The 23,831-nt window shown below is 41.8% G+C and overlaps 1 protein-coding gene across 1 annotated transcript; it reads right to left on the bottom strand.

The window, feature by feature from the left end:
* Positions 1 to 7,276: 7,276 nt before the first annotated feature.
* Positions 7,277 to 19,867, bottom strand: rce1a (Ras converting CAAX endopeptidase 1a). The gene is made up of 8 exons (XM_084541251.1): positions 19,544 to 19,867; positions 17,819 to 17,921; positions 17,633 to 17,716; positions 16,074 to 16,152; positions 15,813 to 15,980; positions 14,570 to 14,641; positions 14,382 to 14,444; positions 7,277 to 13,612 (listed from the first exon to the last, which is right to left on the bottom strand). Exons 1-8 carry the CDS (start codon positions 19,711 to 19,713, stop codon positions 13,383 to 13,385), a joined length of 969 nt encoding a protein of 322 aa, XP_084397377.1. The 5' UTR covers positions 19,714 to 19,867; the 3' UTR covers positions 7,277 to 13,382.
* Between the last annotated feature and the right edge of the window lie 3,964 nt (positions 19,868 to 23,831).

The raw sequence follows: 23,831 nt of genomic DNA, 5'->3' as shown, positions 1-23,831 counted from the left end.
CGTGACGGTCGGCTTCTTTACCGGTAATTTGCTACTGCTAGTTTTTTGCAACATGGCTGAATATTTTTCCGAGGTTTTGGATGACGACTTTGTTTATGATGGACGTCCTTACCGTTTTGAGCCAGAGTATACGGATGATGAGGTCGTTGAAAGGAGGATGTGGAGGCAGAGAGAGGAACAGCTGGCCAAAGAACAACAAACCGCTGCACGTCCGCGAATACATAACAGGTAACTCTGGACTCAACGGGGAATAGCACCAGTGTATCGTAACAAAATATTGGTGAAATTAACGAGTTTCGCGGCAGATATTGTGTTATTTAGAGTTTCGGTGCCCCAATCACTCCCACTATATGGATATACACGGATCAAAATATCTTCTGAACGACTCCAAATGACACAAAAGTTATATGGGTGGGTGTACGATTGTGTTTTATGCCAGAAATAAGGTCCAGGTTGCTGGAGTACCTGGAGAGAACCCACGCAGATACATATACACCCATGTATATATATATATATATATATAACTGTTAGATTTATTGTATTTGTGCCTATGTACGTAATTCAGTCCTGGACACGGAAATGTTCTTCCTAGTAATGTATTCTTACCACAGCCTTTTATGATGAGTGGTACTTGAATGATATTAGGTTTCAAAGCAGCTTGTTGAGCCAAATGCTGCATTTGATTATATGTTATTCATGTCAGTGCTCCTGCATCCATACTACTGCACCTTAGCACTTATCCTTCCTATGTATAAAGTGGATATTTACTTCTATTTCTGTTTCTTGTACATTTGTACATGTGCAATATGTGCAACTGAGCTACTGTGACCAAGCAAATTCCCTCTAGGATCAATTATGTCTATCGAAAGGCTCATTTAAGGTACTGCGGGACATAGACGCCGTAACCTACGTACGTAGCCTACGTTATTGCTAGCCATTTATACTTGTGTGCTCATCAGTCTGGCTGCTGATGCCTCCTCTCATCTCCAGTTGCATCCCCTTAAAGTGCTTTAGGATTGAGCAGTAATATAATATTTAACACCAATACATTGACCCAATCAGGTCTCAAATCAACTGTGAGTTAATGGTTCAATCCCTCTGTATCAAGGCACCAGGAAAAGACATCACCTCATCTTTACATATTTGCTTTTCCAAACATCTCTAAGTCATCTGTCTCCAAAGCTGAACCAAGCAACTGACTGCTGCATCTAAACCACCGGTGGGATCGAGCATTAGAGGCCGAGCTGTGGCTGAGCCGACTCTATTCATAGTGTCTGCTAGAAGTCACTGCACCACAGCCTTAAATGGGAAAAATCTGATTAAATATTCATTCTCTGCGCCTCTAATCCACTCCAGGACACACATGTGTCACCGCAGAGGAAATATGCCGGATATTTCACTTTCATGAACTCTTGAGATGCTGACGGGCTGCATTTTCATCGCTCCTCGACTGTATTTCTGATCCTCACGATGGAGGAGGAGGAGGAGGAGGAGGAGCAGGAAGGCCGTGGGTCTGAGAAGATTGCTTTATGGGTGAGCGAGAAGAGATCTGGAGAATGACAAAGTGGAGGAGGCAAAGGGGCATTCTGTTCACCCCTTGAGGAGCTGCTCCCAGGGCCACTTTAGGGTAAAAAACGTTCGACTCGGGAGCCCCAGCAGTCGCGTCTACTCTCTATAAATAGCTGCCGACACTCTGGCTTAGTGGGAACGAGCTGTAACAGTCAACAAAGATCAGCGAGAGGAATGGAAATCATGAAACGGCATCAACAAGAACCAGAGTGACTCTCTCTGAGGACTCAAACGAAGTGTTTGGTTTCTGTCGTCCACGTTAAAATGACTCGTATTCTTGAGTCAGTGGTGGAAAAATGATTCCATTTGATTTTAGAAACCAGCATTTAATTCCTAATAATGTCCACCTTAAACATAATGGAGTATTGGTTAAAGGCTTAATGTTGTTTTTACAAACTGAGTCTTCTTTAACGCCAACAATCTGTCTGATGATGTAACTCAGGCTAGCAAGGATCCTTAAATCCCTATCGCATGTTCCAGTCTTTGCAATAATATTTAGTAATAAATCATTTCAAATGCATAATCTAGCATGACAAGAAAGCTCCATAGACGACGACATCGTCTGAAGGTTGGAGGAGGTCGTTGGCAACTCTTCTACCAGTGCTTCCCCTGAAGGTTTCTAGCCTTTTTTGGAGGGCGCTTATCAACATTCATTCATTTTCTGCAACCACTTGTCCTCTGGAGGGTCACTGGGGAAGGGGCTGGAGTCTATCCCATCTGTCATTGGGACGAGAGGCTGGGGGTACACCCTGGACAGGGCTAACACAGAGAGACAGACAACCGTTCACACTCACACCTACGGCCAATTTAGAATCACCAATGAACCTAACCAGCATGTCATTGGACAGGATCGTCTGCAACTTTTTCTCCAGTGTTGCATCTGTGCTATGTCTTCAAATGTACCACTCTCATGCAAATAGCTGTATTTTTTTATTTATTTTTTTATGAAACAGCTTCAACAACCTCAATATGAGACAATTACAACTGGGACATGGAGTGGTGCATAGATGTGGCACAGCGTTAATAGACCTACTCCCTGGTTAGTAAAGTCTTCTGCCTTGGCTTTGAGTGACGCCAATGGAAGTCTGACTTCTGATTTAAAGGGGAATTACCGTTTTTTACAACCTGGACCTTATTTCTGGCAAAAATAACTCTGGACTCAACAGGGAATAGCACTAGTGTATTGTAACAAAATATTGGTGAAATGAACGAGTTTTGAGGCAGATAATGTGTTATTTAGAGGCTGCGTTTCGGTGCCCCAGTCACTCCCACTATATGGATATAAATATGTCCCGAACGACTCCAAATGACACAAAAGTTATATGGGTGAGTAAACGATCGTATTTTATGCCAGAAATAAGGTCCAGGTTGTAAAAAACAGTAGTTCCCCTTTAAGTGTCACAGCTCAACTCAACTCAACTCAACAAAAAACATGAAGAACAGCACAAGGTGTTGACCTGGCCTCCAAATTCACTAGATCTGTGGGATGATCCACAGAGGCCCCTCCCCTCAGCTCATAGGACCAACACCACAGGACAGCCTCAGAAGGCCCATGTCCATTCACTGATGAGTCACCACTGATTTGGAGACCTACACAATATTAGGAAGGTGGTCATAATGTTATGCCTGATCGGTGTATATAACTTCTTTCGTAGATTTAATGCCAGGAGAGGCCAGGATGTTGCTGTGAGGCATGATAAAAGAGGACAGTGATTGAGAGATGAAAGCCGAAGAAGATAAGTGACAAAGAGATAATGTTGAAAGGGAGCCAGATAATGTCAGACAGAGGGTACATCAGATCAGCTAAGAACCAAACACTTCTGAAAACTGGTTGTTTTCTCATCATTTCAGGTGAAAGATGACACTCTGAGTAGGATGTGTTTTTCTTTTTCTGCCAGCACTGTGACGAAGTAAAGGTTAGACGCTCGTTGTGTCATTTTCTGGAACCACTGGGTCTAAAAATGCACCGTAGAAACCAGAGACTACTATCATTTGAAATAGGACTTTAGCCCCCCCATGTTCCATGTCCTGTTTCCCCTTCAGGACGCAGACGTTGCTGAAGATGACGTTCATCCCCAGGGCGGTCCAGCTCAAATAATTTTTCTTAATCTTTTAAAAAAAACGCACCAATGCACAAAACACTTTAGAAATTATTTGGGAATCTTCAGCTACTTTATGCGACTTTTAAATTGCCTCTTGGGGACAAATAAAGTGATTTCAATTGAATAATTCAAAAGCACCAACTCCTACTTTTGGCTCACTAGCCTAAAGCTATGGCTTCCTGTGAACTCGCTTCCTCCCAACAGTGGAATTTTGGTAATATTTAACTCCACGGTCTGAGATATTCAAGCATTTCTAGCAGCACAGCGTGCATTGAACTTGTGCAAAATGTGCTCCAAATGTGTAATTGAATAATAATTTAATAATACAATAAATGGTCAGGATGCAGTATGTAGCCTGTCATGTGAAAAATTGCAAAAAAAAGTCTTCTCTCGTGTCAATTTTACAAACTGCAAAAAAAATTCCAACTCACTGGACATCCTACGGAGCTCAGTTAAAGGGGAACTACCGTTTTTTACAACCTGGACCTCATTTCTGGCATATAATACAATTGTTTACTCACCAATATAATTTTTAGGCCTTCGGAAGACATTTAGATCCAGTGGAGCGCCGCGTATATCCATATAGTGGGAGTGACTGGGGCACCGAAACACAGCCTCTGAATAACGCCTTATCTGCCGTGAAACTCAATTTCCCCAATATTTTGTTATAATACGCTAGTGCTATTCCCCGTTGAGTCTCGAGTTACCTGTTATCATCATCTGGGGTCAGTAGATTGACCTACTAACCTCTGACCTGGATGATGTCATCTCTGAGTGCCGCACGCACCCCATGCGGTTTGTTTACCTTTAATTTGCTGCTGCTAGTTTTTTGCAACATGGCTGAATATTTATTTTTTGATAACTCCGGACTCAACGGGGAATAGCACTAGTCTAGCGTATCATAACAAAATATTGAAATGAACGAGTTTCACGACAGATAATGCGTTAATTGGAGGCTGCGTTTCGGTGCCCCAGTCACTCCCACTATATGGATATACGTGGCAGTCCACCGGAGCAAAATATCTTCCAAAGGACTAAAAATGACACCAAAGTTATATGGGTGAGTAAACGATCCAAGAAATTGAAGGGGTATGGCACTTATTTAAATCTGCCTAGAGCTGGTCCTCACAAACTGAGCGATCGGGCAAGAAAACGACTGGTTTTACCGGCCAAGGTGTCGTCCTTTCATAGTCTTTCCCGTTCTACTTTTGTGGCTTCTCTGGTGGGGATACACATGAACAGGGAGGTTACATCATAGGGTACGATGGTTTCTTCTGGGCCCAGTGTGACGACGAAGTCCCTGGGGTTTTCAATATGGTGAGTAGTGTTGTCCACCAACGGAGAAGTATTTTAGGTGGTCCATAAATTCAAGGGGTGTACCCTACCTCTCGCCCCAATGACAGCTGGGATAGACTCCAGCCCCCCGCCACCCAGAAAATGAATGAACGAACAACGACCCTAAACAAGGTGAAGGTTCTGGAGTGACTGAGTCAAAGCCCAGATCTGAGTCCAATCAAGAATTTGTGTCTGGACTCGAAAAGAAACTGTTCACACCCCGATCCCCAAGAAACCTGACAGAGCTTGAACTGTTTTGCAAAGAAGAACAGAGGAAAATTGCAGTTTGTGTCGTAGATGTGACGTATTGCAGCCAAAGGTGCATCTACTGAATACTGACCAGAACGAGCAGAATATTTATGCAATCCTTCACTTTAATTTAGAGATTTTTAATTAATTAACATTAACTTGTAAAACCCTTTAACAGTTGAATGTTTTTTTTTTTGGTTTCTGTGCTGATTTTTGTCAACAAAAAGGTGAAACATCCAAGGGGGGAGGGGTGGATGTGAATGTGAATGTTGCTGGGATAGGGTGAGGGGCTAGGGTTAGTCTTTCCAGTCTTCCAGTCTGGCACCAACACGACTCATGAAGGTAAACAAATGTTCTCAAACTGCTTTCTTTTCTCCACCCATACCTCTCCGACACTGAACCAGACCCGTAGCGACGAGCCCGGCATTCCTTCGCCATATTTCATCCTCACATAACAAGGGTCGTGTAAATCCTGCATACCTTCCACTAACTAATGAAATGTGTGTGACCTGGGAGATGAATGTCACTTTTTTTCTTACATACATTCCTCCTCAGGCTCAACACTGGAAAAAAAAAAGAAGCTGAAGTGTATTGCCTTGGTGTTGCCGTATAGTGTGTCCCAGGGGTTATCAGCCTCCACAGCTGATAGAATAACAGGCTGCCAGAGCAGAGCAGAGCTGGGAGATTGCACTGGTATGTGGCCACAGAAAAGACGTCTATACACCAGCCTGATGAGTGTATATTTGTGTCGAGGGCAGAGGTTTCCCTGGACGGACGGGGGGCTGGGGGGGAGGGCTTAACCAAACAGCGTTGATAACCTGCTGAGAGGCCGCTATCGCTGCTGGAGATGAAAGATGAAAGATGAAAGTGGTACCGAGCCTGAGAGAGACGTGTCGATGTGTCCAGACGGCTGGGACAGTTCATTACAAAGAGAGAAAAACAAAACCACACAGGACAGAGACTCAGAGATGAGATGGGACACAGATGACTTTCATCGCCCGCTGATGTTTAATTGAACGTGACTTTCCTCTGTAGAGCAAGAAATTTATGATTTTAATAAGCAACTTCAATATGTTGTTAACTTTTATGTCTCTGCCCTGCTCCACTAACATTGACTTGTTGCTACCGTATATTTTTATTTCTTTATACAGTATTACATATTTAATAACCTTGAACTTATGAATACATTAAATTCCATTCATTTCTTAAAAATCTAAGATATTTTATACTGTATTTATATTATCTTCTTTTGATATATTTGTTTATTTAAATATACTTGCATAAATATATTTTATAGTCTTGTATATTTTATATATTTCTCACAATATATTTTCTATATTTTTATTTTACACTTTTGTATATCTTATATACTTTCTCTCCATATATATGTTTTTATATATTTTTATATATACTTGTAAAAAATGTATATCTTGATATTTTTTATATAGTTCTATATTTTTTATATATATATATATATATATATGATTTTTCCTGTATATTTTTTTATTTTTTAATATATACTTGTATATATTTTTTATATACTTCTATATTTTATATATTACTCTCTGTTTGTATATTTTTATATACTTTTCTATATTTTATATATATTTCTCTGAATTTTTGTATTTTTTTATATACCTTGTTTTTTTCTGTAGTTTTGCATATTTTTATATATACTTCTATATATATTTTTATATATCTTGTATATTCTTCTATATTTTATATAGATTTTTGTATATACTTGTCTAGATTTTTATTTTACACTTTTCTATATCTTATATACTTGTATGTTTATTTTTTCTCTACATATTTTTTAATATTTTTATATATACACTCGTAAGAATGTATTTTTATATACTTCTGTATATTTTATATACTTGTCTTTATTTTTATGCAATTTTGTATCTTATTTATACTTTTTTATATATAGACACAAACATTTTGTATGCGTGTTAAGACACAGAGACTGATCAGGCCTAACGTCCATGAGACAGTGACAAAAGCAGAGACGTGGATAAAATTACAATCTTTATTTACAAATAGATATTTCTCAGTGATTTCAAACATCCTGTAAAAGACGGTCATACTAAAACATGGTCGTGTCGTCGCTACCTCGAACTGCACAAGTGACACAGTGAGCACATAAAATACATGCACGTAATCTGTACATTCTGTTCCTGTCACCAAAATATATCTGATTAGAAAATAGAGCGCTCAGTATAAACATCTGTCTCCACCGGCCGCCTCATGTCTTCATGAGTTCTGTAAATGTACGTCTGGGTTGTCCCTCCTTCCTCCCTCCCTCCGGGTGTTTTTATACGAAAATAACAAGAGACGCTCAAACTTTTGCAAAAATAGACTCTGCAGTCTCTGTCAGCGCTGCTCTCTGCATATTATTAGACGTGTGCAGGTTTTGCATCTTCAGCAGCAAAAACCCGCAAGGGACTGTTGATTAGGAACTGGTTTTCAGTCTGATCGTCTCCTACGATGAGGTCAGGTCGGTGGCAGGGAACTGAAAAACATAAAAACTTAACGTGTGCCTCTTGTTGCAGGTGGAGAACTGGTTATTACCGCTCACAACTAAGCTTTAGATATGGGGTTTCATCTTTTTCTCTTTTTATTGATATTCTTATTATAAATTCTGTAGCACTTGCAAATGTCAGTATCTAATGTCATGCAGTGGCATTATCAAAGAAGATGACACCGTGGAGGACACTTGAGTTTTAGCTTTGAGGTGCTGTGCCACCACAACGATTAGCTGACAGGTGTGTCGGGACAAAGACCAGCAGGATCTGCTCTGTAACAGACAATTAAATCTACTCAGAGAGACAGGAGGGCTCAGACGTCGCCTGACAACCGCTAACGCGGCTACGTTCAATGGCGACGCTTTGGCAAAATGTGACAGCGGGGCTTTGAATGGGGAGGGGGCGGGGTTTAAATGACAGGAAGTAATTTCAAAACTGCTTCAAATACTAAATAAGAATAAGGAAACGGAACTAAATGTAAAAATCTACACCAGTAGACAGTGACTTTGTCTAGTTTGGCAATTTTTGTACAGCGTCCTTACACAACAATACAAATATACATCCAGAAAAGAAATAAAATACAATTACTGCCTAGACCTGTAGCCAGTAAATAAAAAAAAAAATCCAACGGTATCATCCGGGCCAGCACACGGCATCGATTTGGAAGCTGGCGCCTCGTTCGTTTTAAATCAGGGGTGTCAAACATAGCGGGGCCCGCCAGAGGGTCCGATCTGGGCCCCAGTGGGATGAATTTGTAAAAGAAGAAGAAGGAAGAGGAAGAAGAGTAGAAAAGGGAAGGGAGGATCAGAAGAAGTGCAAAAATGACATTACTGCCATTTTTCAATAAAATTACTACAACTATTCCTAATTTGTCCACTAGGGGTCACCACGGTTCAACAACTCAGACCCAGAACTGAACAGTAGGTGGCAGCACTGTGCAGAAATCGCACGCTCTCAAATTTAAAGGGGAATTACCGTTTTTTTTTTACAACCTGGACCTTATTTCTGGCATAAAATACGATTGTTTACTCACCCATATAACTTTGGTGTCATTTGGAGTCGTTCAGAAGATATTTAGATCCAGCAGAGCGCTGTGTATATATCCATACAGTGGGAGTGACTGGGGCACCAAAACGCAGCCTCTAAGTAACGAATTATCTGCTGCGATAACTCGTTCATTTCACCAATATTCTGTTATGATAGGGGAATAGCACTAGCCTACGATAACAAAATATTGGTGAAATGAACGAGTTTCGTGGCAGATAATGTGTTATTTAGAGGCTGCGTTTCGGTGCCCCATTCACTCCCACTATAATGATATACGCAGATCTAAATATCGTCCGAACGTCTCCAAATGACACCAAAGTTATATGGGTGAGTAAACGATCGTATTTTATGCCAGAAATAAGGTCCAGGTTGTAAAAAAACGGTAGTTCCCCTTTCATTTCCACAACGTTCTTCTCTGCTCTAAAACAAAAGGCAAACATCTGGAGTTGTCACTATTTACAGCTTTTTATCGTTTGACACCCGCCGGTTTAAACGAAAGCTGCTCCCAAACTTCCTCAATGAGGTATTTAGGTGTTCAGATACAGACTAGACAAACTAAACACACAGAAGGTTTACAACAGCTGCTTCTTTTTTGTTTCTAATGATTGTGTTTGGGACAGGGTTATTGTTATTTTTTAAAAGTTTAGTTCAGATTTTTATCGTCTAGTACCTAACACACGCACCGTTACAGCTTCTCAGATGAAGGTTTATTTTTTTAATCTGTATAATATCATATGTTTATCATAAAAAACTCATCATTCACCTAAATCAGGATTGTCCCACCCAGCCTGAGAGTACGTGCCGGGGTAATATCGCTATAACAGCACTATAAAACGGAGTCGTCAGTTTTCAGAATAAGAGGCAAAATAAAGAAGGTGCAAAATGTTAAATAGGAAACTAGAAAGTGACAACGGCTTCCCTCTACTCTGCATCAGTCTCTCCTACGGAGGCGTAATCGCGTGGAGGCTGAAGGAAAAACAAGTTAGGAGTGAATTGGTTTTCAGGAGACGGACGACGGTTGTCAGATAGTCTGCGGTAGTGAACACCTCGCCTCTAGTGCTCTGACGCTCTCTGCTGGCAGCTCCAGGGAGGTACACAACATCCCTACAACCAGTTTAATCTAAGGTTTCTAAGCCTGACGACAAAAATAATCTTTATACGGTTCTGGTCCAAACAGAAAATCCACACGCAGCATTTATTGCTTCAGATCCAATCAGTCCACTACTTCTTCTTCACAGTATGAGCTTGGAGCAGACGTCCAAAAACTTTTGTGCATATATATATATATATTATTTTTTAGACACTGGCACAATTTTAGATTTTTTAGCCATTAGTAATTTGAGTTTTTTTTTTAGTTAAAGTTAAGAAGTGAACTGTTCTACAGCGGTTATGTTGATCAATCCGATCAAGCATGTGTTTCACACGACGACAAAAAAATAAACTAAAGGCAGAAAAAGCCATGCACAAAGACGACCGCTGCAGTAAAGCTGAAGCAAAGCGTTGAAAACCTTCTTAATAAATGATTACAATAATTATTTATTTGCCGAATTATACATGAGCCAGTGAATAAAGAGGTTTGTGATTCTTAAACATTTCATTTTGAATTAAATCTTTAAATCCTCGATTAATATGAAATTATATGTTTTGAAAAACAGCTAAACGAAAATTGTGTCAGTGTCCAAATATGTATGGACATAATATTTCTATGGTTTACCACAGTACTGAAACTATGGAAGAGTATTGCATTCACTTAAAAGAAAAATAAATAAATTCAGTTTTTATGAAATAAATGTCCGTGTTTCTGATTTTTTAAAAATTCTATTATTTACAATTTTTTAAATAATTTTTAATAAATTATGAAATATTTTTTGCTTTTTTTTACTTTGTTTTTTAAAAACTTTTATGAGACAAAGTTCCGTTAGTTCTGTTCAGTCTTCTAGAGACCTGTCTGTTGAGCTCAATCAAGTTTTATTTTGAAAAATACTTCAGTGTTTAAGTTATATTAGTTTGTCAACTTTACGCAGACGCCTAAGACTTCCTGGAGACAATGATAAGACAATTATTTCCTCTGGTGGTTTGGTGGACAACACTGGAGCAGGGAAATTTCAGCAAAAGTTTCAGTCGCTATTTTGAAAGTGAAGCAGGAAGTAGAAACAAAAATGAACCCGACTCTTAAAAAAAGACACAAAGCCGACTAGTGTTTGGGTGGAGTTGTTACAGAGCGACGAGTTCACAAGTATAAATGACTCGCACCGACGTAGGCTTCGTACACAGGTTACGGCGTCTATGTCCCGGAACAAGTCGGAAGTATTTTCACGAAAACTGAATTTAAGCTTAATTTTCTTTTCTCATGTGAATGCAGTACGCTTCCCGTATAAAACAATCAAACAAAAATAAATGTTGTATTTATACTTCTGTCGCGGCCCGGTGTAAAAAGACATTTTCTGGTCCTTGTTTATTTTAATACTCCCTTCAGTTAGCTGCAATACAACAAGTGAAGCTTATAGAATAACAGCAGTAGGCAGCTTAACCTGCCAGTCTATGGACACTAGCACCAGATTTTAAACGGATCCTGTTGTTTGTAACCTCCTACGACAAGATGTATGGAATGGAAAAGGAAACAAAAACGACAACACCAACCGCAGACGGTCTTTGGACAATGCAAAGGCGATTTCATGCGTTTGGGAACAAATGACCAGGATGAACATGAGGAAACGAGTAGAGTTAATGTCACACCGACTGATTGTTGCTGCCGTGCTGGTGAGAAACGACTTTTAGTTTGTGCTCGGTCACAACCCGACTACGTACGACTGCGTTTCATTCAGCGACCGCCCGCCCGCCCAAGCTGCAACCAACAACACCCACCACCTCCTCCTCCGCTAACCAAACAAACTTCCAACACTGATACATACGGAGGTAAATACTGTAAATAACCCTCAATCTATTACCGAACTATGTGCATACGGAAACGCAGATAAAACCAAAACATTAAAAACAACTAAAAGGTGATGTGGATGTGTTTTGGGGATTCTGACTGTAGTTTTAAGGCTCCAGTGCAGCTACAGTCGTCTAGAGAGAAAACCCTTAGACATAAGAGACGTCAACGTGTCCAAGTGTCTCTACAGCAGAAACATGCCTAGTTTAGAAAGATGCTCGTCGCATTGAAACGTAAATCGGGGTATTCACGACTAGCAGGAATCCCATAAAGACCTAAAATCAGGATACTGGATACATACTTAATTTAGAAAGACTTGTATTTGAAGCCCAAATCCATCCGTTATTGATCAACTTGCAAATGCCCCAACTGAAATTACTAATTTTTTTTCAGGACATGACGGGCAGCAGAACACCTTTATAAAAAAAAGCGAATCTTGGGTATTTTAACACTAAATGGAGGAAAAAAGCCCGTCTTTACCTTCACCGTGTCGTCCTCTCTTCATAAACTCATTAACTTTCTAATTAAATTAAATAAATGTGACGGTTTTAAGGGTCCAACATGTTGTAAGGCGCCAAAGACGCATCAACCAGTCGTCGTCCGCCGTCCCAGACGTGACGGGAAGCAGAACTGCTCCACAACTTGAGTCTTATTTGAGTAGTTTTGGGCAATTATAGCAATTAATAAAGCAAGCGAGGCAGATTTAACACGGTTTTAGTCAGATTATTATAAAAAAAAAAAAGCTGAAACGTGGATTTTTAAGATCTCGGTTAGTTTCCAAACTAGAGCTAAAACAAAAATGCGATAAGCCAGAACACTGTCACTCACGAACGAAGCAAGCAGCCTTCGCTTCTTCTGGAATAAAGTTGAGGCAACATTAGCAGAAAACTGAGCAGCTGGATTTGGGAGAAAACCGGGACATTCATTGACAAAACACACTAAAATCGTCCCAGTTTCTCCAATGATCTGAAGGTGATTTGCTTACTGTTGGGTTTTGGGATAGGGGCAACTCACTTGACTGATTAAAATTGACGCGGCACCCAACTCCAAGGTTTTGGAGGTGAAACGTAGATGCAGCAAGTAAGACAAGATGTTTAGGACCTACCCAACTGTATTTAAGGAAGGGGGGTTAGTCTATGACTTTAGTTTCAGGGGATTTTACAAAGACTGATAAGACCCAAGTTGTAGTAGACCAGAACCATCCTTTAAAAAGAAATCAGGATGGTCCACTGACACTCAGCTGAGGAGCGTTTGTCTTTCAGTGTCACATATCTGGGTGGCAGCAGAGGGCAACAAAACCCTTCGCTTAAGCGTTCTCTGAAATGAGCACCAACAATAAACTGATGTCATATAAATGTAGAGATATATTTATCTATGTAAGGGGCCCGGAGACCACGAGAAAATGGCTACAGAGTTCCTCACCTCACCAGGTGGCATCAGAGCCCACGTGGTTGTCAGCGCTGTTGGCCCAAACAGGACCGGACCTGAAGTCTAACTTCAAAACAAAACAAAAAGGAAAACCCAACGCACGCCCTCGACCGCTTCATTGGCAGAAGGAGACGCGACGGCAGCGGATGGAGAAAAAAAAGTGCGGCGGTGGCGGACTAAGGTGGGCCGGGATCAGGACAGGCAGAGGGAGCTGGGGGACGAGGTGAGGGTGCAGACCGGCGTGGGCAGGCCGTAGAACAAGGGGTTGGTGAAGGGGAAGAGGAAGAAGAAGAAGAGGAAGACCCCCATCAGGTAGGAGAAGAGGATGGTGAGGCGGTAGGGGTGCTCCATGGCCATGCTGACGGAAGGGAAACCCATGTAGTTACAGAAGGAGTGGCAGAGGACTGGACCTATCAGATGACCTGCAACACAGAGGGGGCGGAGCTATTACCACCCGTGCTGACCAGTGCACATGAATTACAGATCTAACGCCATAAACTGCTAAAGCCTCCAGTGTCGTTTAGATATAATTCTTCATCTTTTGCTCCAGCTATTAAAGGGGAACTACTGTTTTTTACAACCTGGACCTTATTTCTGGCATAAAATACGATCGTTTACTCACCCATATTACTTTATATATCCATATAGTGGTAGTGAATGGGGCACCGAAACGCAGCCTCTAAATAACGCATTATCTGCCGCGAAACTCGTTCATTTCACCAATATTTTGTTATAATATGCTAGTTCAATCTACAGACCAGGGATGTTGATAACAGGTAACTCCGGGCTCAACGGGGAATAGCACTAGCGTATTATAACAAAATATTGGTGAAATGAACGAGTTTCGCGGCAGATAATGCGTTATTTAGAGGCTGCGTTTCGGTGCCCCATTCACTCCCACTATATGGATATATACGGATCTAGATATCATTGGAACGACTCCAAATGACGCCAAAGTTATATGGTTGAGTAAACGATCGTATTTTATGCCAGAAATAAGGTCCAGGTTGTAAAAAACAGTAATTCCCCTTTAATGTTGTGGCTGATCGGTATACTGGTGTATGGCCACTTAAATCTCCTCATTTAACCTGTATTTACCTGTACCTGTTAATGCAAAACGCTTGGTTTTCTCCTTAAATCATCATTTATGTTTGTAATCTGAGAGTAAGGTGTTAATGAAAAGCTCCTCACCTGTTCTGATGAAGATGAAGGCAGTGAAGGCCCCGAATACTGCCGTGTAGGAGAACTGAAACACTGTTGGAAAACGGGAAAATAAAAAAAAAAGGGGGGGCTGATTCCTACGACTGTACAGACGACGCAGCCACAGTAGTGAGCGTCGTGGAGGAATGAAACGCATCATTAAACGCCTCGGCTCTCACCTGCAGAGAGGAAGATCCCCGACAGCGTCCCCTGTCTGAACCTCAGCAGCTCGATCACGTGGTGGAAGTGAGCTGGAACAGAGGACACGACACGGCAGGGACTTAAACCCACAGCACATACTCTAACACACACTGCTATTGGACGAGTAAGCATGGATGGAAGAAGGAGGCCTTTTATTTATGGAAGACGGTGGCTTGGTCTAATGAACTGTCCCACTGTCTTTAACATCACAAGGACGGCCGGGTGCATGTGTGTGGCTTATCTGGGGAACATGTGGCACCGGGATGCAAGAAACCCTGCATAGGGGCGTACTTGGTAAGTAACATCCCTTTAAATTATCAATGTTTTTCACTTTAAAGGGGAACTACCGTTTGTTTTTTACAACCTGGACCTTATTTCTGGCATATAATACAATCGTTTACTCGCCCATATAACTTTGGCGTCATCTGGAATCGTTCGGACAATATTTAGATCCGCGTATATCCATATAGTGGGAGTGAATGGGGCACCGAAACGCAGCCTCTAAATAACGCATTATCTGCTGCGAAACTCGTTCATTTCACCAATATTATGTTATGATACCCTAGTGCTATTCCCCGTTGAGTAAAAAAACAGTAGTTCCCCTTTAAAGCTTGTTACATACTCAGCTAGAAGCAAGAAATTCGCACCTCGGGCCGCAGAACAAGAAAAAATAACTCAAATGCTGAACTCTGGGGAAATCCTCATAAGCCCCTCCACACTGCAGCATACGTCACAAGCGCTAAGCATTGTGGGAGATGAGGGAGACGCACTTTTCTTAATATTTTCGGACGATCTCTACCCAGGAGAGATTAGCGGTCACACTGCTGACATTAGCATGCTAACAGCATGGCCGCTAGCATTTCCTGCTTTCCGGCATTAGCCACGCCCACTCAAAGAATAGCTGCCGGGACACCACCTGATCCTTTGTGCTTAATTATTTGAGGTCTGCATTAAACTAAAACCACGCCAATGTCATTTAGAAACATCTTCTTCCTCTTCTGGTTTAATTGTGGTTGTCTAGCGTCAAGGCTGCCGGAAACAGAAGAAGAAGAAGTTTCCTGGAACCAAGCGTTCGGCTATTTACATACTTTTTTGCTTTGGCCATGATTATTTCATCCAGTGGAGGCTCAGAACAGAAGTGAAGACACATGCAAAGACCTAAAACACGGCTGAAGGTTAAAATACACGACTTGCAGTTGCGCTGCTATAACTCAAACTCACCGACTCCAAAGAAAAGGGGGCAGATGAAGATGGCTGTGGAAGGACCGGCGCAGGGCACCAGCATGGGCAGCATGCAGGCCCTGAACACCAGCTCCTCTGTGAGCGGCGCCACCACCTGGTTTCTCAACCAGCGCATGTCACTGAGACACAGCATCCAGAACCACGGGTCTAGAGAAGGACACAGGCGGAAGGTTATGGACTGAGATGTGGATTTTTTTGCAGAAAAGAAAAAAAAAAGGGCAAAATCCAGATGGTTCTCACCAAATGCGACCCGGACGCCATCTGTGAAGCTCCACGGACAGTCCATGGCCAGTTGCATGAGGGGGCCCAGAAACAGGACCTGTAGCACAAGACCATACGCACACTTTTAAAAGAATAAAACGTGTATGCATGTACGCAAACACAACTTGGCAGAGGAAGCCACATTTAGCCACATTTAGCGTAATTTCGCAGTCTAAACCACCGTGGCCTCTCTGCTCAGTGTGTGTTTGGCACCGAGCATTTGCACAAAGAAGAGGTGAAATATAGAGACAGCAATATACCTTCACTGACAGAGTGTTGCCCTTCACACCCTGAGGGCTGTTGTGTTTGTAACGTGGCAAAATCTCAAAATACAGGTACGGTGCATTTTCTCAGCAGATAAATAAACCAATAAACCATCTCATGGTCCCACGGGGCCGCTTTATGGAGTGGTTGGCATGGCAACTGGTGGTCGCCATTATGTCACATCCTGTTTCTATAGCGTCAAATAACTAACTAAAAGTTATCCAAAAAAATTACACTTGAACATTCATCAACATTATATTAACTACCTAAAATGACAGAAACTATCCTTGAAAAAAAATAGTTTGATGTATATTTTAGTGTTTTAGTTTGACTCAAGTCCCGCCCACTAACATAGAGGAGGTGGAGCTTATGACCTATACTGCAGCCAGCCACCAGGGGGAGCTCTACTTGCTTTGGCTTCACTTTAGAGGAGCTGTTCATCGTCCATCTTTATATACCGTCTGTGGTGTAGACTGAAGCTTTGGCCAAAAAGTCTGAGATGGTGTGTTGTGGCTTCCCCAGACTTTAAGCAAATGAGAACATCCTGGTTGAAATTTTCCATCTACAATTTGTAGAGCAAGTTATTAAGGATTTGTTACATAAACAGAATTTCCTCCCATGGAGATTCATAAAGGCTTTTCTTATCTTCTTGAGAGGAGACGGTAGCTCGTACCTTAGCTCCAGAAAACCTGTGATCTGCACTCCAGAAAAGTCCTGGTCTAACTCTGTAACCATCTCTGTAATACTGGTGTTGAATCTAGTTGGTAGTACTGAATAACAATAACCTACTACCACATCGTATAATTTACAAATTTCTGTCTGACTGATTTCATTTTCCAGAGTAAAGTTCTCCCAGACAGCTTCTTCTATTTAGTGGCAGCTCTGGTGCTTGTCAACCGCCACTAAAACAGAAGAGGAAGAAGAAGTTTTGATGCCACAGTGACGTGGTTTTGTTTTATAGCGGACATGATATAAATACCTACAAAAGATCAGGCTTGGCTGAAGCCGGATAACGATCTGATCCCTGGTGGTGGTGGTTCCACTTTGGCCCGTAGCCCAAACATGTGGCCATAAAGAGCTCAGGGACAAGAAAAATTGATCAAACTGATCAATTTTTTTATACTAAAAGTGACGGACAAAGGTGGACCAGGTCTCATACCTTGTGATAAACTGAATAAAGGTTTCATGCAACTTAAAATTAGGAAAAAGGCAGTCAAATTACTGTTTCTACAAACATTTCACACCAACCGGTTTAAGAAGTGTGTGTTTCTCACCATGGTTAGGAGCAGGGGAAGTACGATGGCAGGAATGAGGCCTTCAAACCGGATCCCCATGAGAGCCAGCAGCGGTGAAATGGTCTGAGAGACACAACAGCAAAGGGGTCGGACGGTAAGCACAAAAAACAGGAACATTTACTCCACTTAATCTTGAGAAAAGAGAACGGACAGATATAAACTCACCCTGACACCTGTGAACTCTCTCCATGCCCACACGAAGAGCGGCGAGAGGCCAGACACGATGAGGACGCTGGTGAAGCGTCTCTTTATTACAGCGGGATTGTCCCTGAAGACAAAAGAAAAAGGAATATGACAATGAAATTATGTGCAATATTGTGCAAATACAGCCAGTTGTATGAATTATTGGGACGTCTTGATTGGTAGCGCGGGAGATTCAGGCATTTCTAAATGTGTCCGATTTTTACAACCTGGACCTTATTTCTGGCATAAAATACGATCGTTTACTCACCCATATAACTTTGGTGTAATTTGCAGTTGTTCAGGAGATATTTAGATCTGTGTATGTCCATATAGTGGGAGTGAATGGGGCACCGAAACACAGCCTCTAAATAACGCATTATCTGCCGCGAAATTCGTCCATTTCACCAATATTTTGTTATGATACACTAGTGCTATTCCCCGTTGAGTCCAGAGTTACCTGTTATCATCATTCAGGGTCTGTAGATTGACCTACTAACCTCTGACCTGGATGATGTCATCTCTGGCTTGTTTACCTGTAATTTGCTACTGCTAGTTTTTTGCAACACGGCTGAATCATTTTCCGATTCTGAGGTTGTGGACGACGACTTTGTTTATGATGGACGTCCTTACCGTTGTGAGCCAGAGTATACGGATGAGGAGCTAGTTGAAAGGAGGATGTGGAGGCAGAGAAAGGAACAGCTGGCCAAAGAACAACAAACCGCTGCACATCCGCGAATAGATAACAGGTAACTCTGGACTCAAGAGGGAACAGCACTAGCGTATCATAACAAAATATTGGTGAAATGAACGAGTTTCGCGGCAGATAATGCGTTATTTAGAGGCTGCGTTTCGGTGCCCCATTCACTCCCACTATATGGATATACACAGATCCAAATATCTCCCGAAGGAATACAAATGACACTAAAGTTATATGGGTGAGTAAACGATCGTATTTTATACCAGAAATAAGGTCCAGGTTGTAAAAAAATAGTAGTTCCCCTTTAAGCCTGATGCACTTTTGCATTAATTTATTGTAGGTCTTCCCTAAAGAGAAACCACGTCCCTGTAGCATTGAAAAGTTTTCGTCCTCCTCCTCCTCGCCAAAAATCAAAGAAGAGGAGGAAGCACGGTCGCGGGACTAAACACGTCTGCTGTGTGGAAGAACTTTACTCTTGAAAATGAAGTCAGAGATTTGCAAATTGTGAAGTGTGGATGTCTGGTGAGGTGGTAGTAGTTGATCGTCATTCATTCAACACTACCGCCTTGATTCAATGTCACAGAGAGGGTTTCTGTAGTACAGGATACAGGTTTTCTGGAGCCGAGGTATGAGCTAACCTCTCCTCTCAGGAAGATAAGAAAAGCCTTTATGAATCTGGTGAGGTGGTAGTACTTGATCGACTGGCTCGGCTTCTCTCTGCCTGTTTTTTATGGCTTACAACTTTACATTAGATTAAAGTAGCAGAGCTTGGTTACTGGCCACACTGTGGAGCTGTTAGAGCAGCTATCAAATACTAAATGAAGAGAAATTATGTATTTAAAAAGAAATATGTGCGACTTCAAAAGCCCATTGAAGTATCCGCAAACTTTAGATTAAAATACCGCAGCAGCGAACAGAAAGTAACCGACTCCTCCAAGAACACGAGGGTTTCATTCCCCCTGTTCTCCCACGGGGTTCGTCCTGTCCCACGGGTCGTGTCCGGGGCTCACCTGGGCAGGTCGCTCCTCCAGACGTACAAGCTGCCGACGTAGGAGCAAGCCAGCAGCAGACAGAACAGCACCGACACCCAGCACAGCCCGTCCGGAGGCACGAAGTCGCCATTGCCGTGTTTCGCCTGCTCTGTCAGAAGGTTTGGAGATAAATCCCCCTCCTCCGCCATAGCGACTCCCGGTTGAGACTGAACCGAACAACTACTGGGCACCGGGACGGTCCCTCGACCATTTAACAATGTGAAACGACCGCCGGCATGAGCGGCGCAGTTAGTATTTGGTCTCCTTTGGGCTCCGGGAGCTAACGTGGCTAGCTGGAGTGCTAGCTGCCGCGGCGCATTCTGATTGCGTCATCACGCGGTTCTTCTTCTTCTTCTTCTTCGACTGTTTCCTGTTACTGCCATCTTCTGGACGTATTAATTATTATTATTATTATTATTATTATTATTGTTATTATTATTACACGTATGTTGTTTTCTGTTATTCTGAAATTGAAATAAAATTAAAAATATTTTTTATTGTGAATATTTAAAATAGGGAATTTATTTTCAAATTTGGATCTCTAAAAATTTTTTACACACACCAGAGAAATAAAATAAAACATGATTCCATGAAGTTTTTCACTTTAAATGTAGATAATAAAAATAATTAAAAATTAGACAGACTTTATTCATCCACAAGTGAAATTACACTCTTTAGAACCACAGGTAAAAATAAAATAAAATATGATTCCATGAAGTTTTTCACTTTAAAAGTAGATAATAAAAAAAAAAATATTTAGAAAGACTTTATTCATCCACAAGTGAAATTACACTCTTGAAAACCACAGGTAAAAATAAAATAAAATAAAAATTTAGAAAATAAAATAAAATAAAAATTTAGAAAATAAAATAAAATACTATAAGGAAAAAATTTACAAAATTATCATATGAACAAATTTACAAGAAATACAGACAGACGTACATATTTGTTAAATACCTAGGAAGGATTAATAAGGTGCAATAATGTGCATTGGAATAACTTAAAAAGGTAAGAATCAAACATATTTGTGTCTTCATAAATTGTCTCTCAAGTGTTTTAAGTCCAAACAAGACTTGGTTAAATGTCTTAAAAGTTTTGATTCCCGACTCGACCTTTATTTTTCACCTTTCTGTAAAAGCCTGATTTTTATTAGACTTAGGAGCCTGTCACAGCTGCCACTGGGACAAGAGGCAGACAGGTCTCCAGTCTATCACAGCTCTCCTGCTCCTCTCCATCAGTATTTGTCTCCTCTCTGTCTAATCCTGTGTCTGGGTGGTGCTGCCTGTCACTCGTCCACCTGTGACTCATCCGTCAGTAAACCTCCTCTTCCATTTACAGAATCTCTCTGTATTCCTGCAGGATTTTTCTCACCTTTCTCGTCCCGCAACACTTGCTCTTGATCATTCTCTCTCTCTCTCTCTCTCCACCCCTCTCTGCCTACCTGCCTGCCACTCGACGGCCACGTATTCCTCCCACTCCAGTGGGTTCTTCACCTCCATCGCTCCACTAGTTACGAAACGAAGCTGCTCTTGAACTGTTGCCAGCGCTCTTTGTTATGTGGCTACAAAATGCAGGTCTGCGTTCTCACATGTGGCCCAAGACTTAAGAGAGGAGGTTTAAAAAGCAGTGATACACAGCGATCTGCCGCAACATTATGACCACTGACAGGAGAAGTAAATAACATTTAAACCATCTTGTGACAACTCAGTCTTCTGCTGGGAACCTTTTGGACCTGGCATTCATTCATTCATTGGTGTGGATGTTACTTAGACATGTAGCACCCACCTAGACCAGACCAGGAACCCCCACCCCATAGCAATGACACTCCTTGATGGCAGCAGCCATCCCGAGCAGGATGCAGCCTGACACAGGCACATACACAAAAACGCTTTAGGAACAACTAAAAAAAATAAAAATATATGAAGAACAGCACAAGGTGTTGACCTTGGCCTCCAAATTCACTAGATCCCAAACTGATCAAGTATCTGTGGGATGATCCACAGAGGCCCCTCCCCTCAAAGACATCCTGTTCCCAGACACCACAGGACACCCTCAGAAGGTCCATGTCCATTCTCTGATGAGTCACAATACTAATACAATATTAGGAAGGTGGTCATAATGTTACGCCTGATCGATGTATCTAAACTAGGCAGGTGAATGTTCTAGCTTGTCCATCTGCTAAAAGCCTCAACGTGGCTTGTGTTCACCAGCCAAGATTAAAGTCCGTTGCATCTTTTAAATAATTCTGGTTTCTGAGGTTTTGTCTGTACAGGACGTCCCATCACCAGATGGCACCACAGTAACGGGTGTTGACACCTCAGCAGGGGACTAGAGGTTCACACTAAGATCACATTATTTAACAATTTCAAAATGTGGTTGCAGGATGGGGAGTATCTGGATTTGGGGATTATAACTCAACAGTTTAGCCGTAATGAGGCAGCTGCTCCCGTCATATTTATTTTGTCTTTGCATCGACCATGAAACCTTTGACCTCTGCTCTGTTTGACTATATATAGAGCAGGGGTGTCAAACTCATTTTAGTTGTGGGGCCACATACAGCCCAAGTTGATGTCAAAGGGGCCGGACCACTGAGATGACAGAATAATAACCTGTAGATTTTTTCCAAGAACAAGTCAATTAGGAGAATGTTTACATTTTATAAACTATACTTCCAAAATAAATTAAATTTCTTAATGCTGCGGGCCAGATTAGACCCTTTTATAGGCCACTTTTGGCCCGCGGATCATATGTTTGACACCTGTGTTATAAAGCCTAAAGTAAACTGTATTTTCAGTCAACACATTCTCAACTTATTACTATAGATATAGTGCGATTCCTTTCAGGATCCATAGGCGGTAGGACACATTTATATTAAATCATGTGATACAGAAACAATTGAGATGAGTCGAATTTGACCCGGAGGATGAGATGATGGTTAATCAAAGTCCTGGATACGTTTCATCCAAGAACAATTCAATTCAGTTCAATTCAATTATATTTATATAGCGTCAATAACAATACAAATCGTCTCAAGACGCTTTACAAAAACCCGGCCTGAAACCCCCAGAGCAAGCCTGAAGGCAACGGTGGCAAGGAAAAACTCCCTTTTAACAGGAAGAAACATTGAGCAGAACCCGGCTCATATGGAGGGACCCATCTGCCTAAGGCCAGCCGGGTACAGACAGAAGAAAGAGAGAAGAGAACAGCAAGATAAACATACATCTGTCATAGATACACATATCTGACAAAAGCGTACATGTGGAATACGAATCTTATGAACAAGTGGAGGTTTGTGTCTCTTGGCAACGTGCGTATATTAAAAAACAACACTGTTTCAACACTTTTTAAGCAGTTTTAAATCTTGCTGTTCTGACAGACTGGATGAAAAACATGAATGTTCAAATCTACTTGAGCAAATTACACCTCTGTTTCACTTGTTCTCTGGTGGGTCACGAGGGGGCTGGAGCCTATCCCGGCTGTCATTGGGGCGAGAGGCGGGGTCCACCCTGGACAGGTCTCCAGTCCATCACAGGGCTAACACAGAGAGACAGACAACCATTCACACTCACACCTACGGCCAGTTTAGAAGCACCAATGAACCTAACCAGCATGTCTTTGGACGGTGGGAGGAAGCCGGAGAACCTGGAGAGAACCCCCACAGACACAGGGAGAACATGCAAACTACACACAGAAAGGATTAGAAGTCTCAACATTTCAATTAATTAAATTCCCCAAACCAAAATAAATAAATAAAAATGAACTCCATAGACATATTCACCTTGGTAACTGGTGCGTAACTGCGCTATTGTTTATATTATTTTGCTCTTTGCAAGACCTCGCAAAGCTGGATGACATTGAAGCGTAGTATAACGTCTGTCCTCCTTCACCGTGTCTATACAGAAAGGGGGGGGGGGGCAAGGACACACCTCCTGTAAGGGATACCTACCTCGGGGGGTGGGGGTGTTTATTGTGGAGGCACGAACCGGGGCCATTGGCGCATTAAGACGTATATTTGGATGGGATCTTGACTGGGAGCTGCGAATTTACCGGGATCACTTAAAGGCAACATAATATATATATTTATATATTTGTTCACAGAGGGAAAGAAAGAAAGAAAGAGAGAGAGAGGAGAGAGAGAGAGAGAGAGAGAGACGTAGGCGTGACATCGGGCTGTCTGCTGCTATATCCGGGCATGAACGCGTCTCCGGTGTAGCGTAAGCGGAGGAGAGGCGATGCCACCGCTCCCGATGATCTGCGCGTCTTCTTC

Source organism: Chelon labrosus (assembly GCF_963514085.1).
Source record: "Chelon labrosus genome assembly, chromosome: 1".
Lineage (NCBI taxonomy): Eukaryota > Metazoa > Chordata > Actinopteri > Mugiliformes > Mugilidae > Chelon > Chelon labrosus.
Note: the sequence above shows the minus strand (reverse complement) of the source record. Positions and strands in the feature narration are given on the sequence as shown.

What these genes read in the sequence shown, in the direction of transcription:
- rce1a (XM_084541251.1), bottom strand. Translation starts at nt 19,713, where the DNA reads ATGGCGGAGGAGGGGGATTTATCTCCAAACCTTCTGACAGAGCAGGCG. An exon ending in TGGAGGAGCGACCTGCCCAG is followed by an intron (nt 17,922 to 19,543) that starts GTGAGCCCCGGA and finishes TTTTGTCTTCAG; the next exon opens with GGACAATCCCGCTGTAATAA. An exon ending in TGGCGTCCGGGTCGCATTTG is followed by an intron (nt 15,981 to 16,073) that starts GTGAGAACCATC and finishes GTCCTTCTCTAG; the next exon opens with ACCCGTGGTTCTGGATGCTG.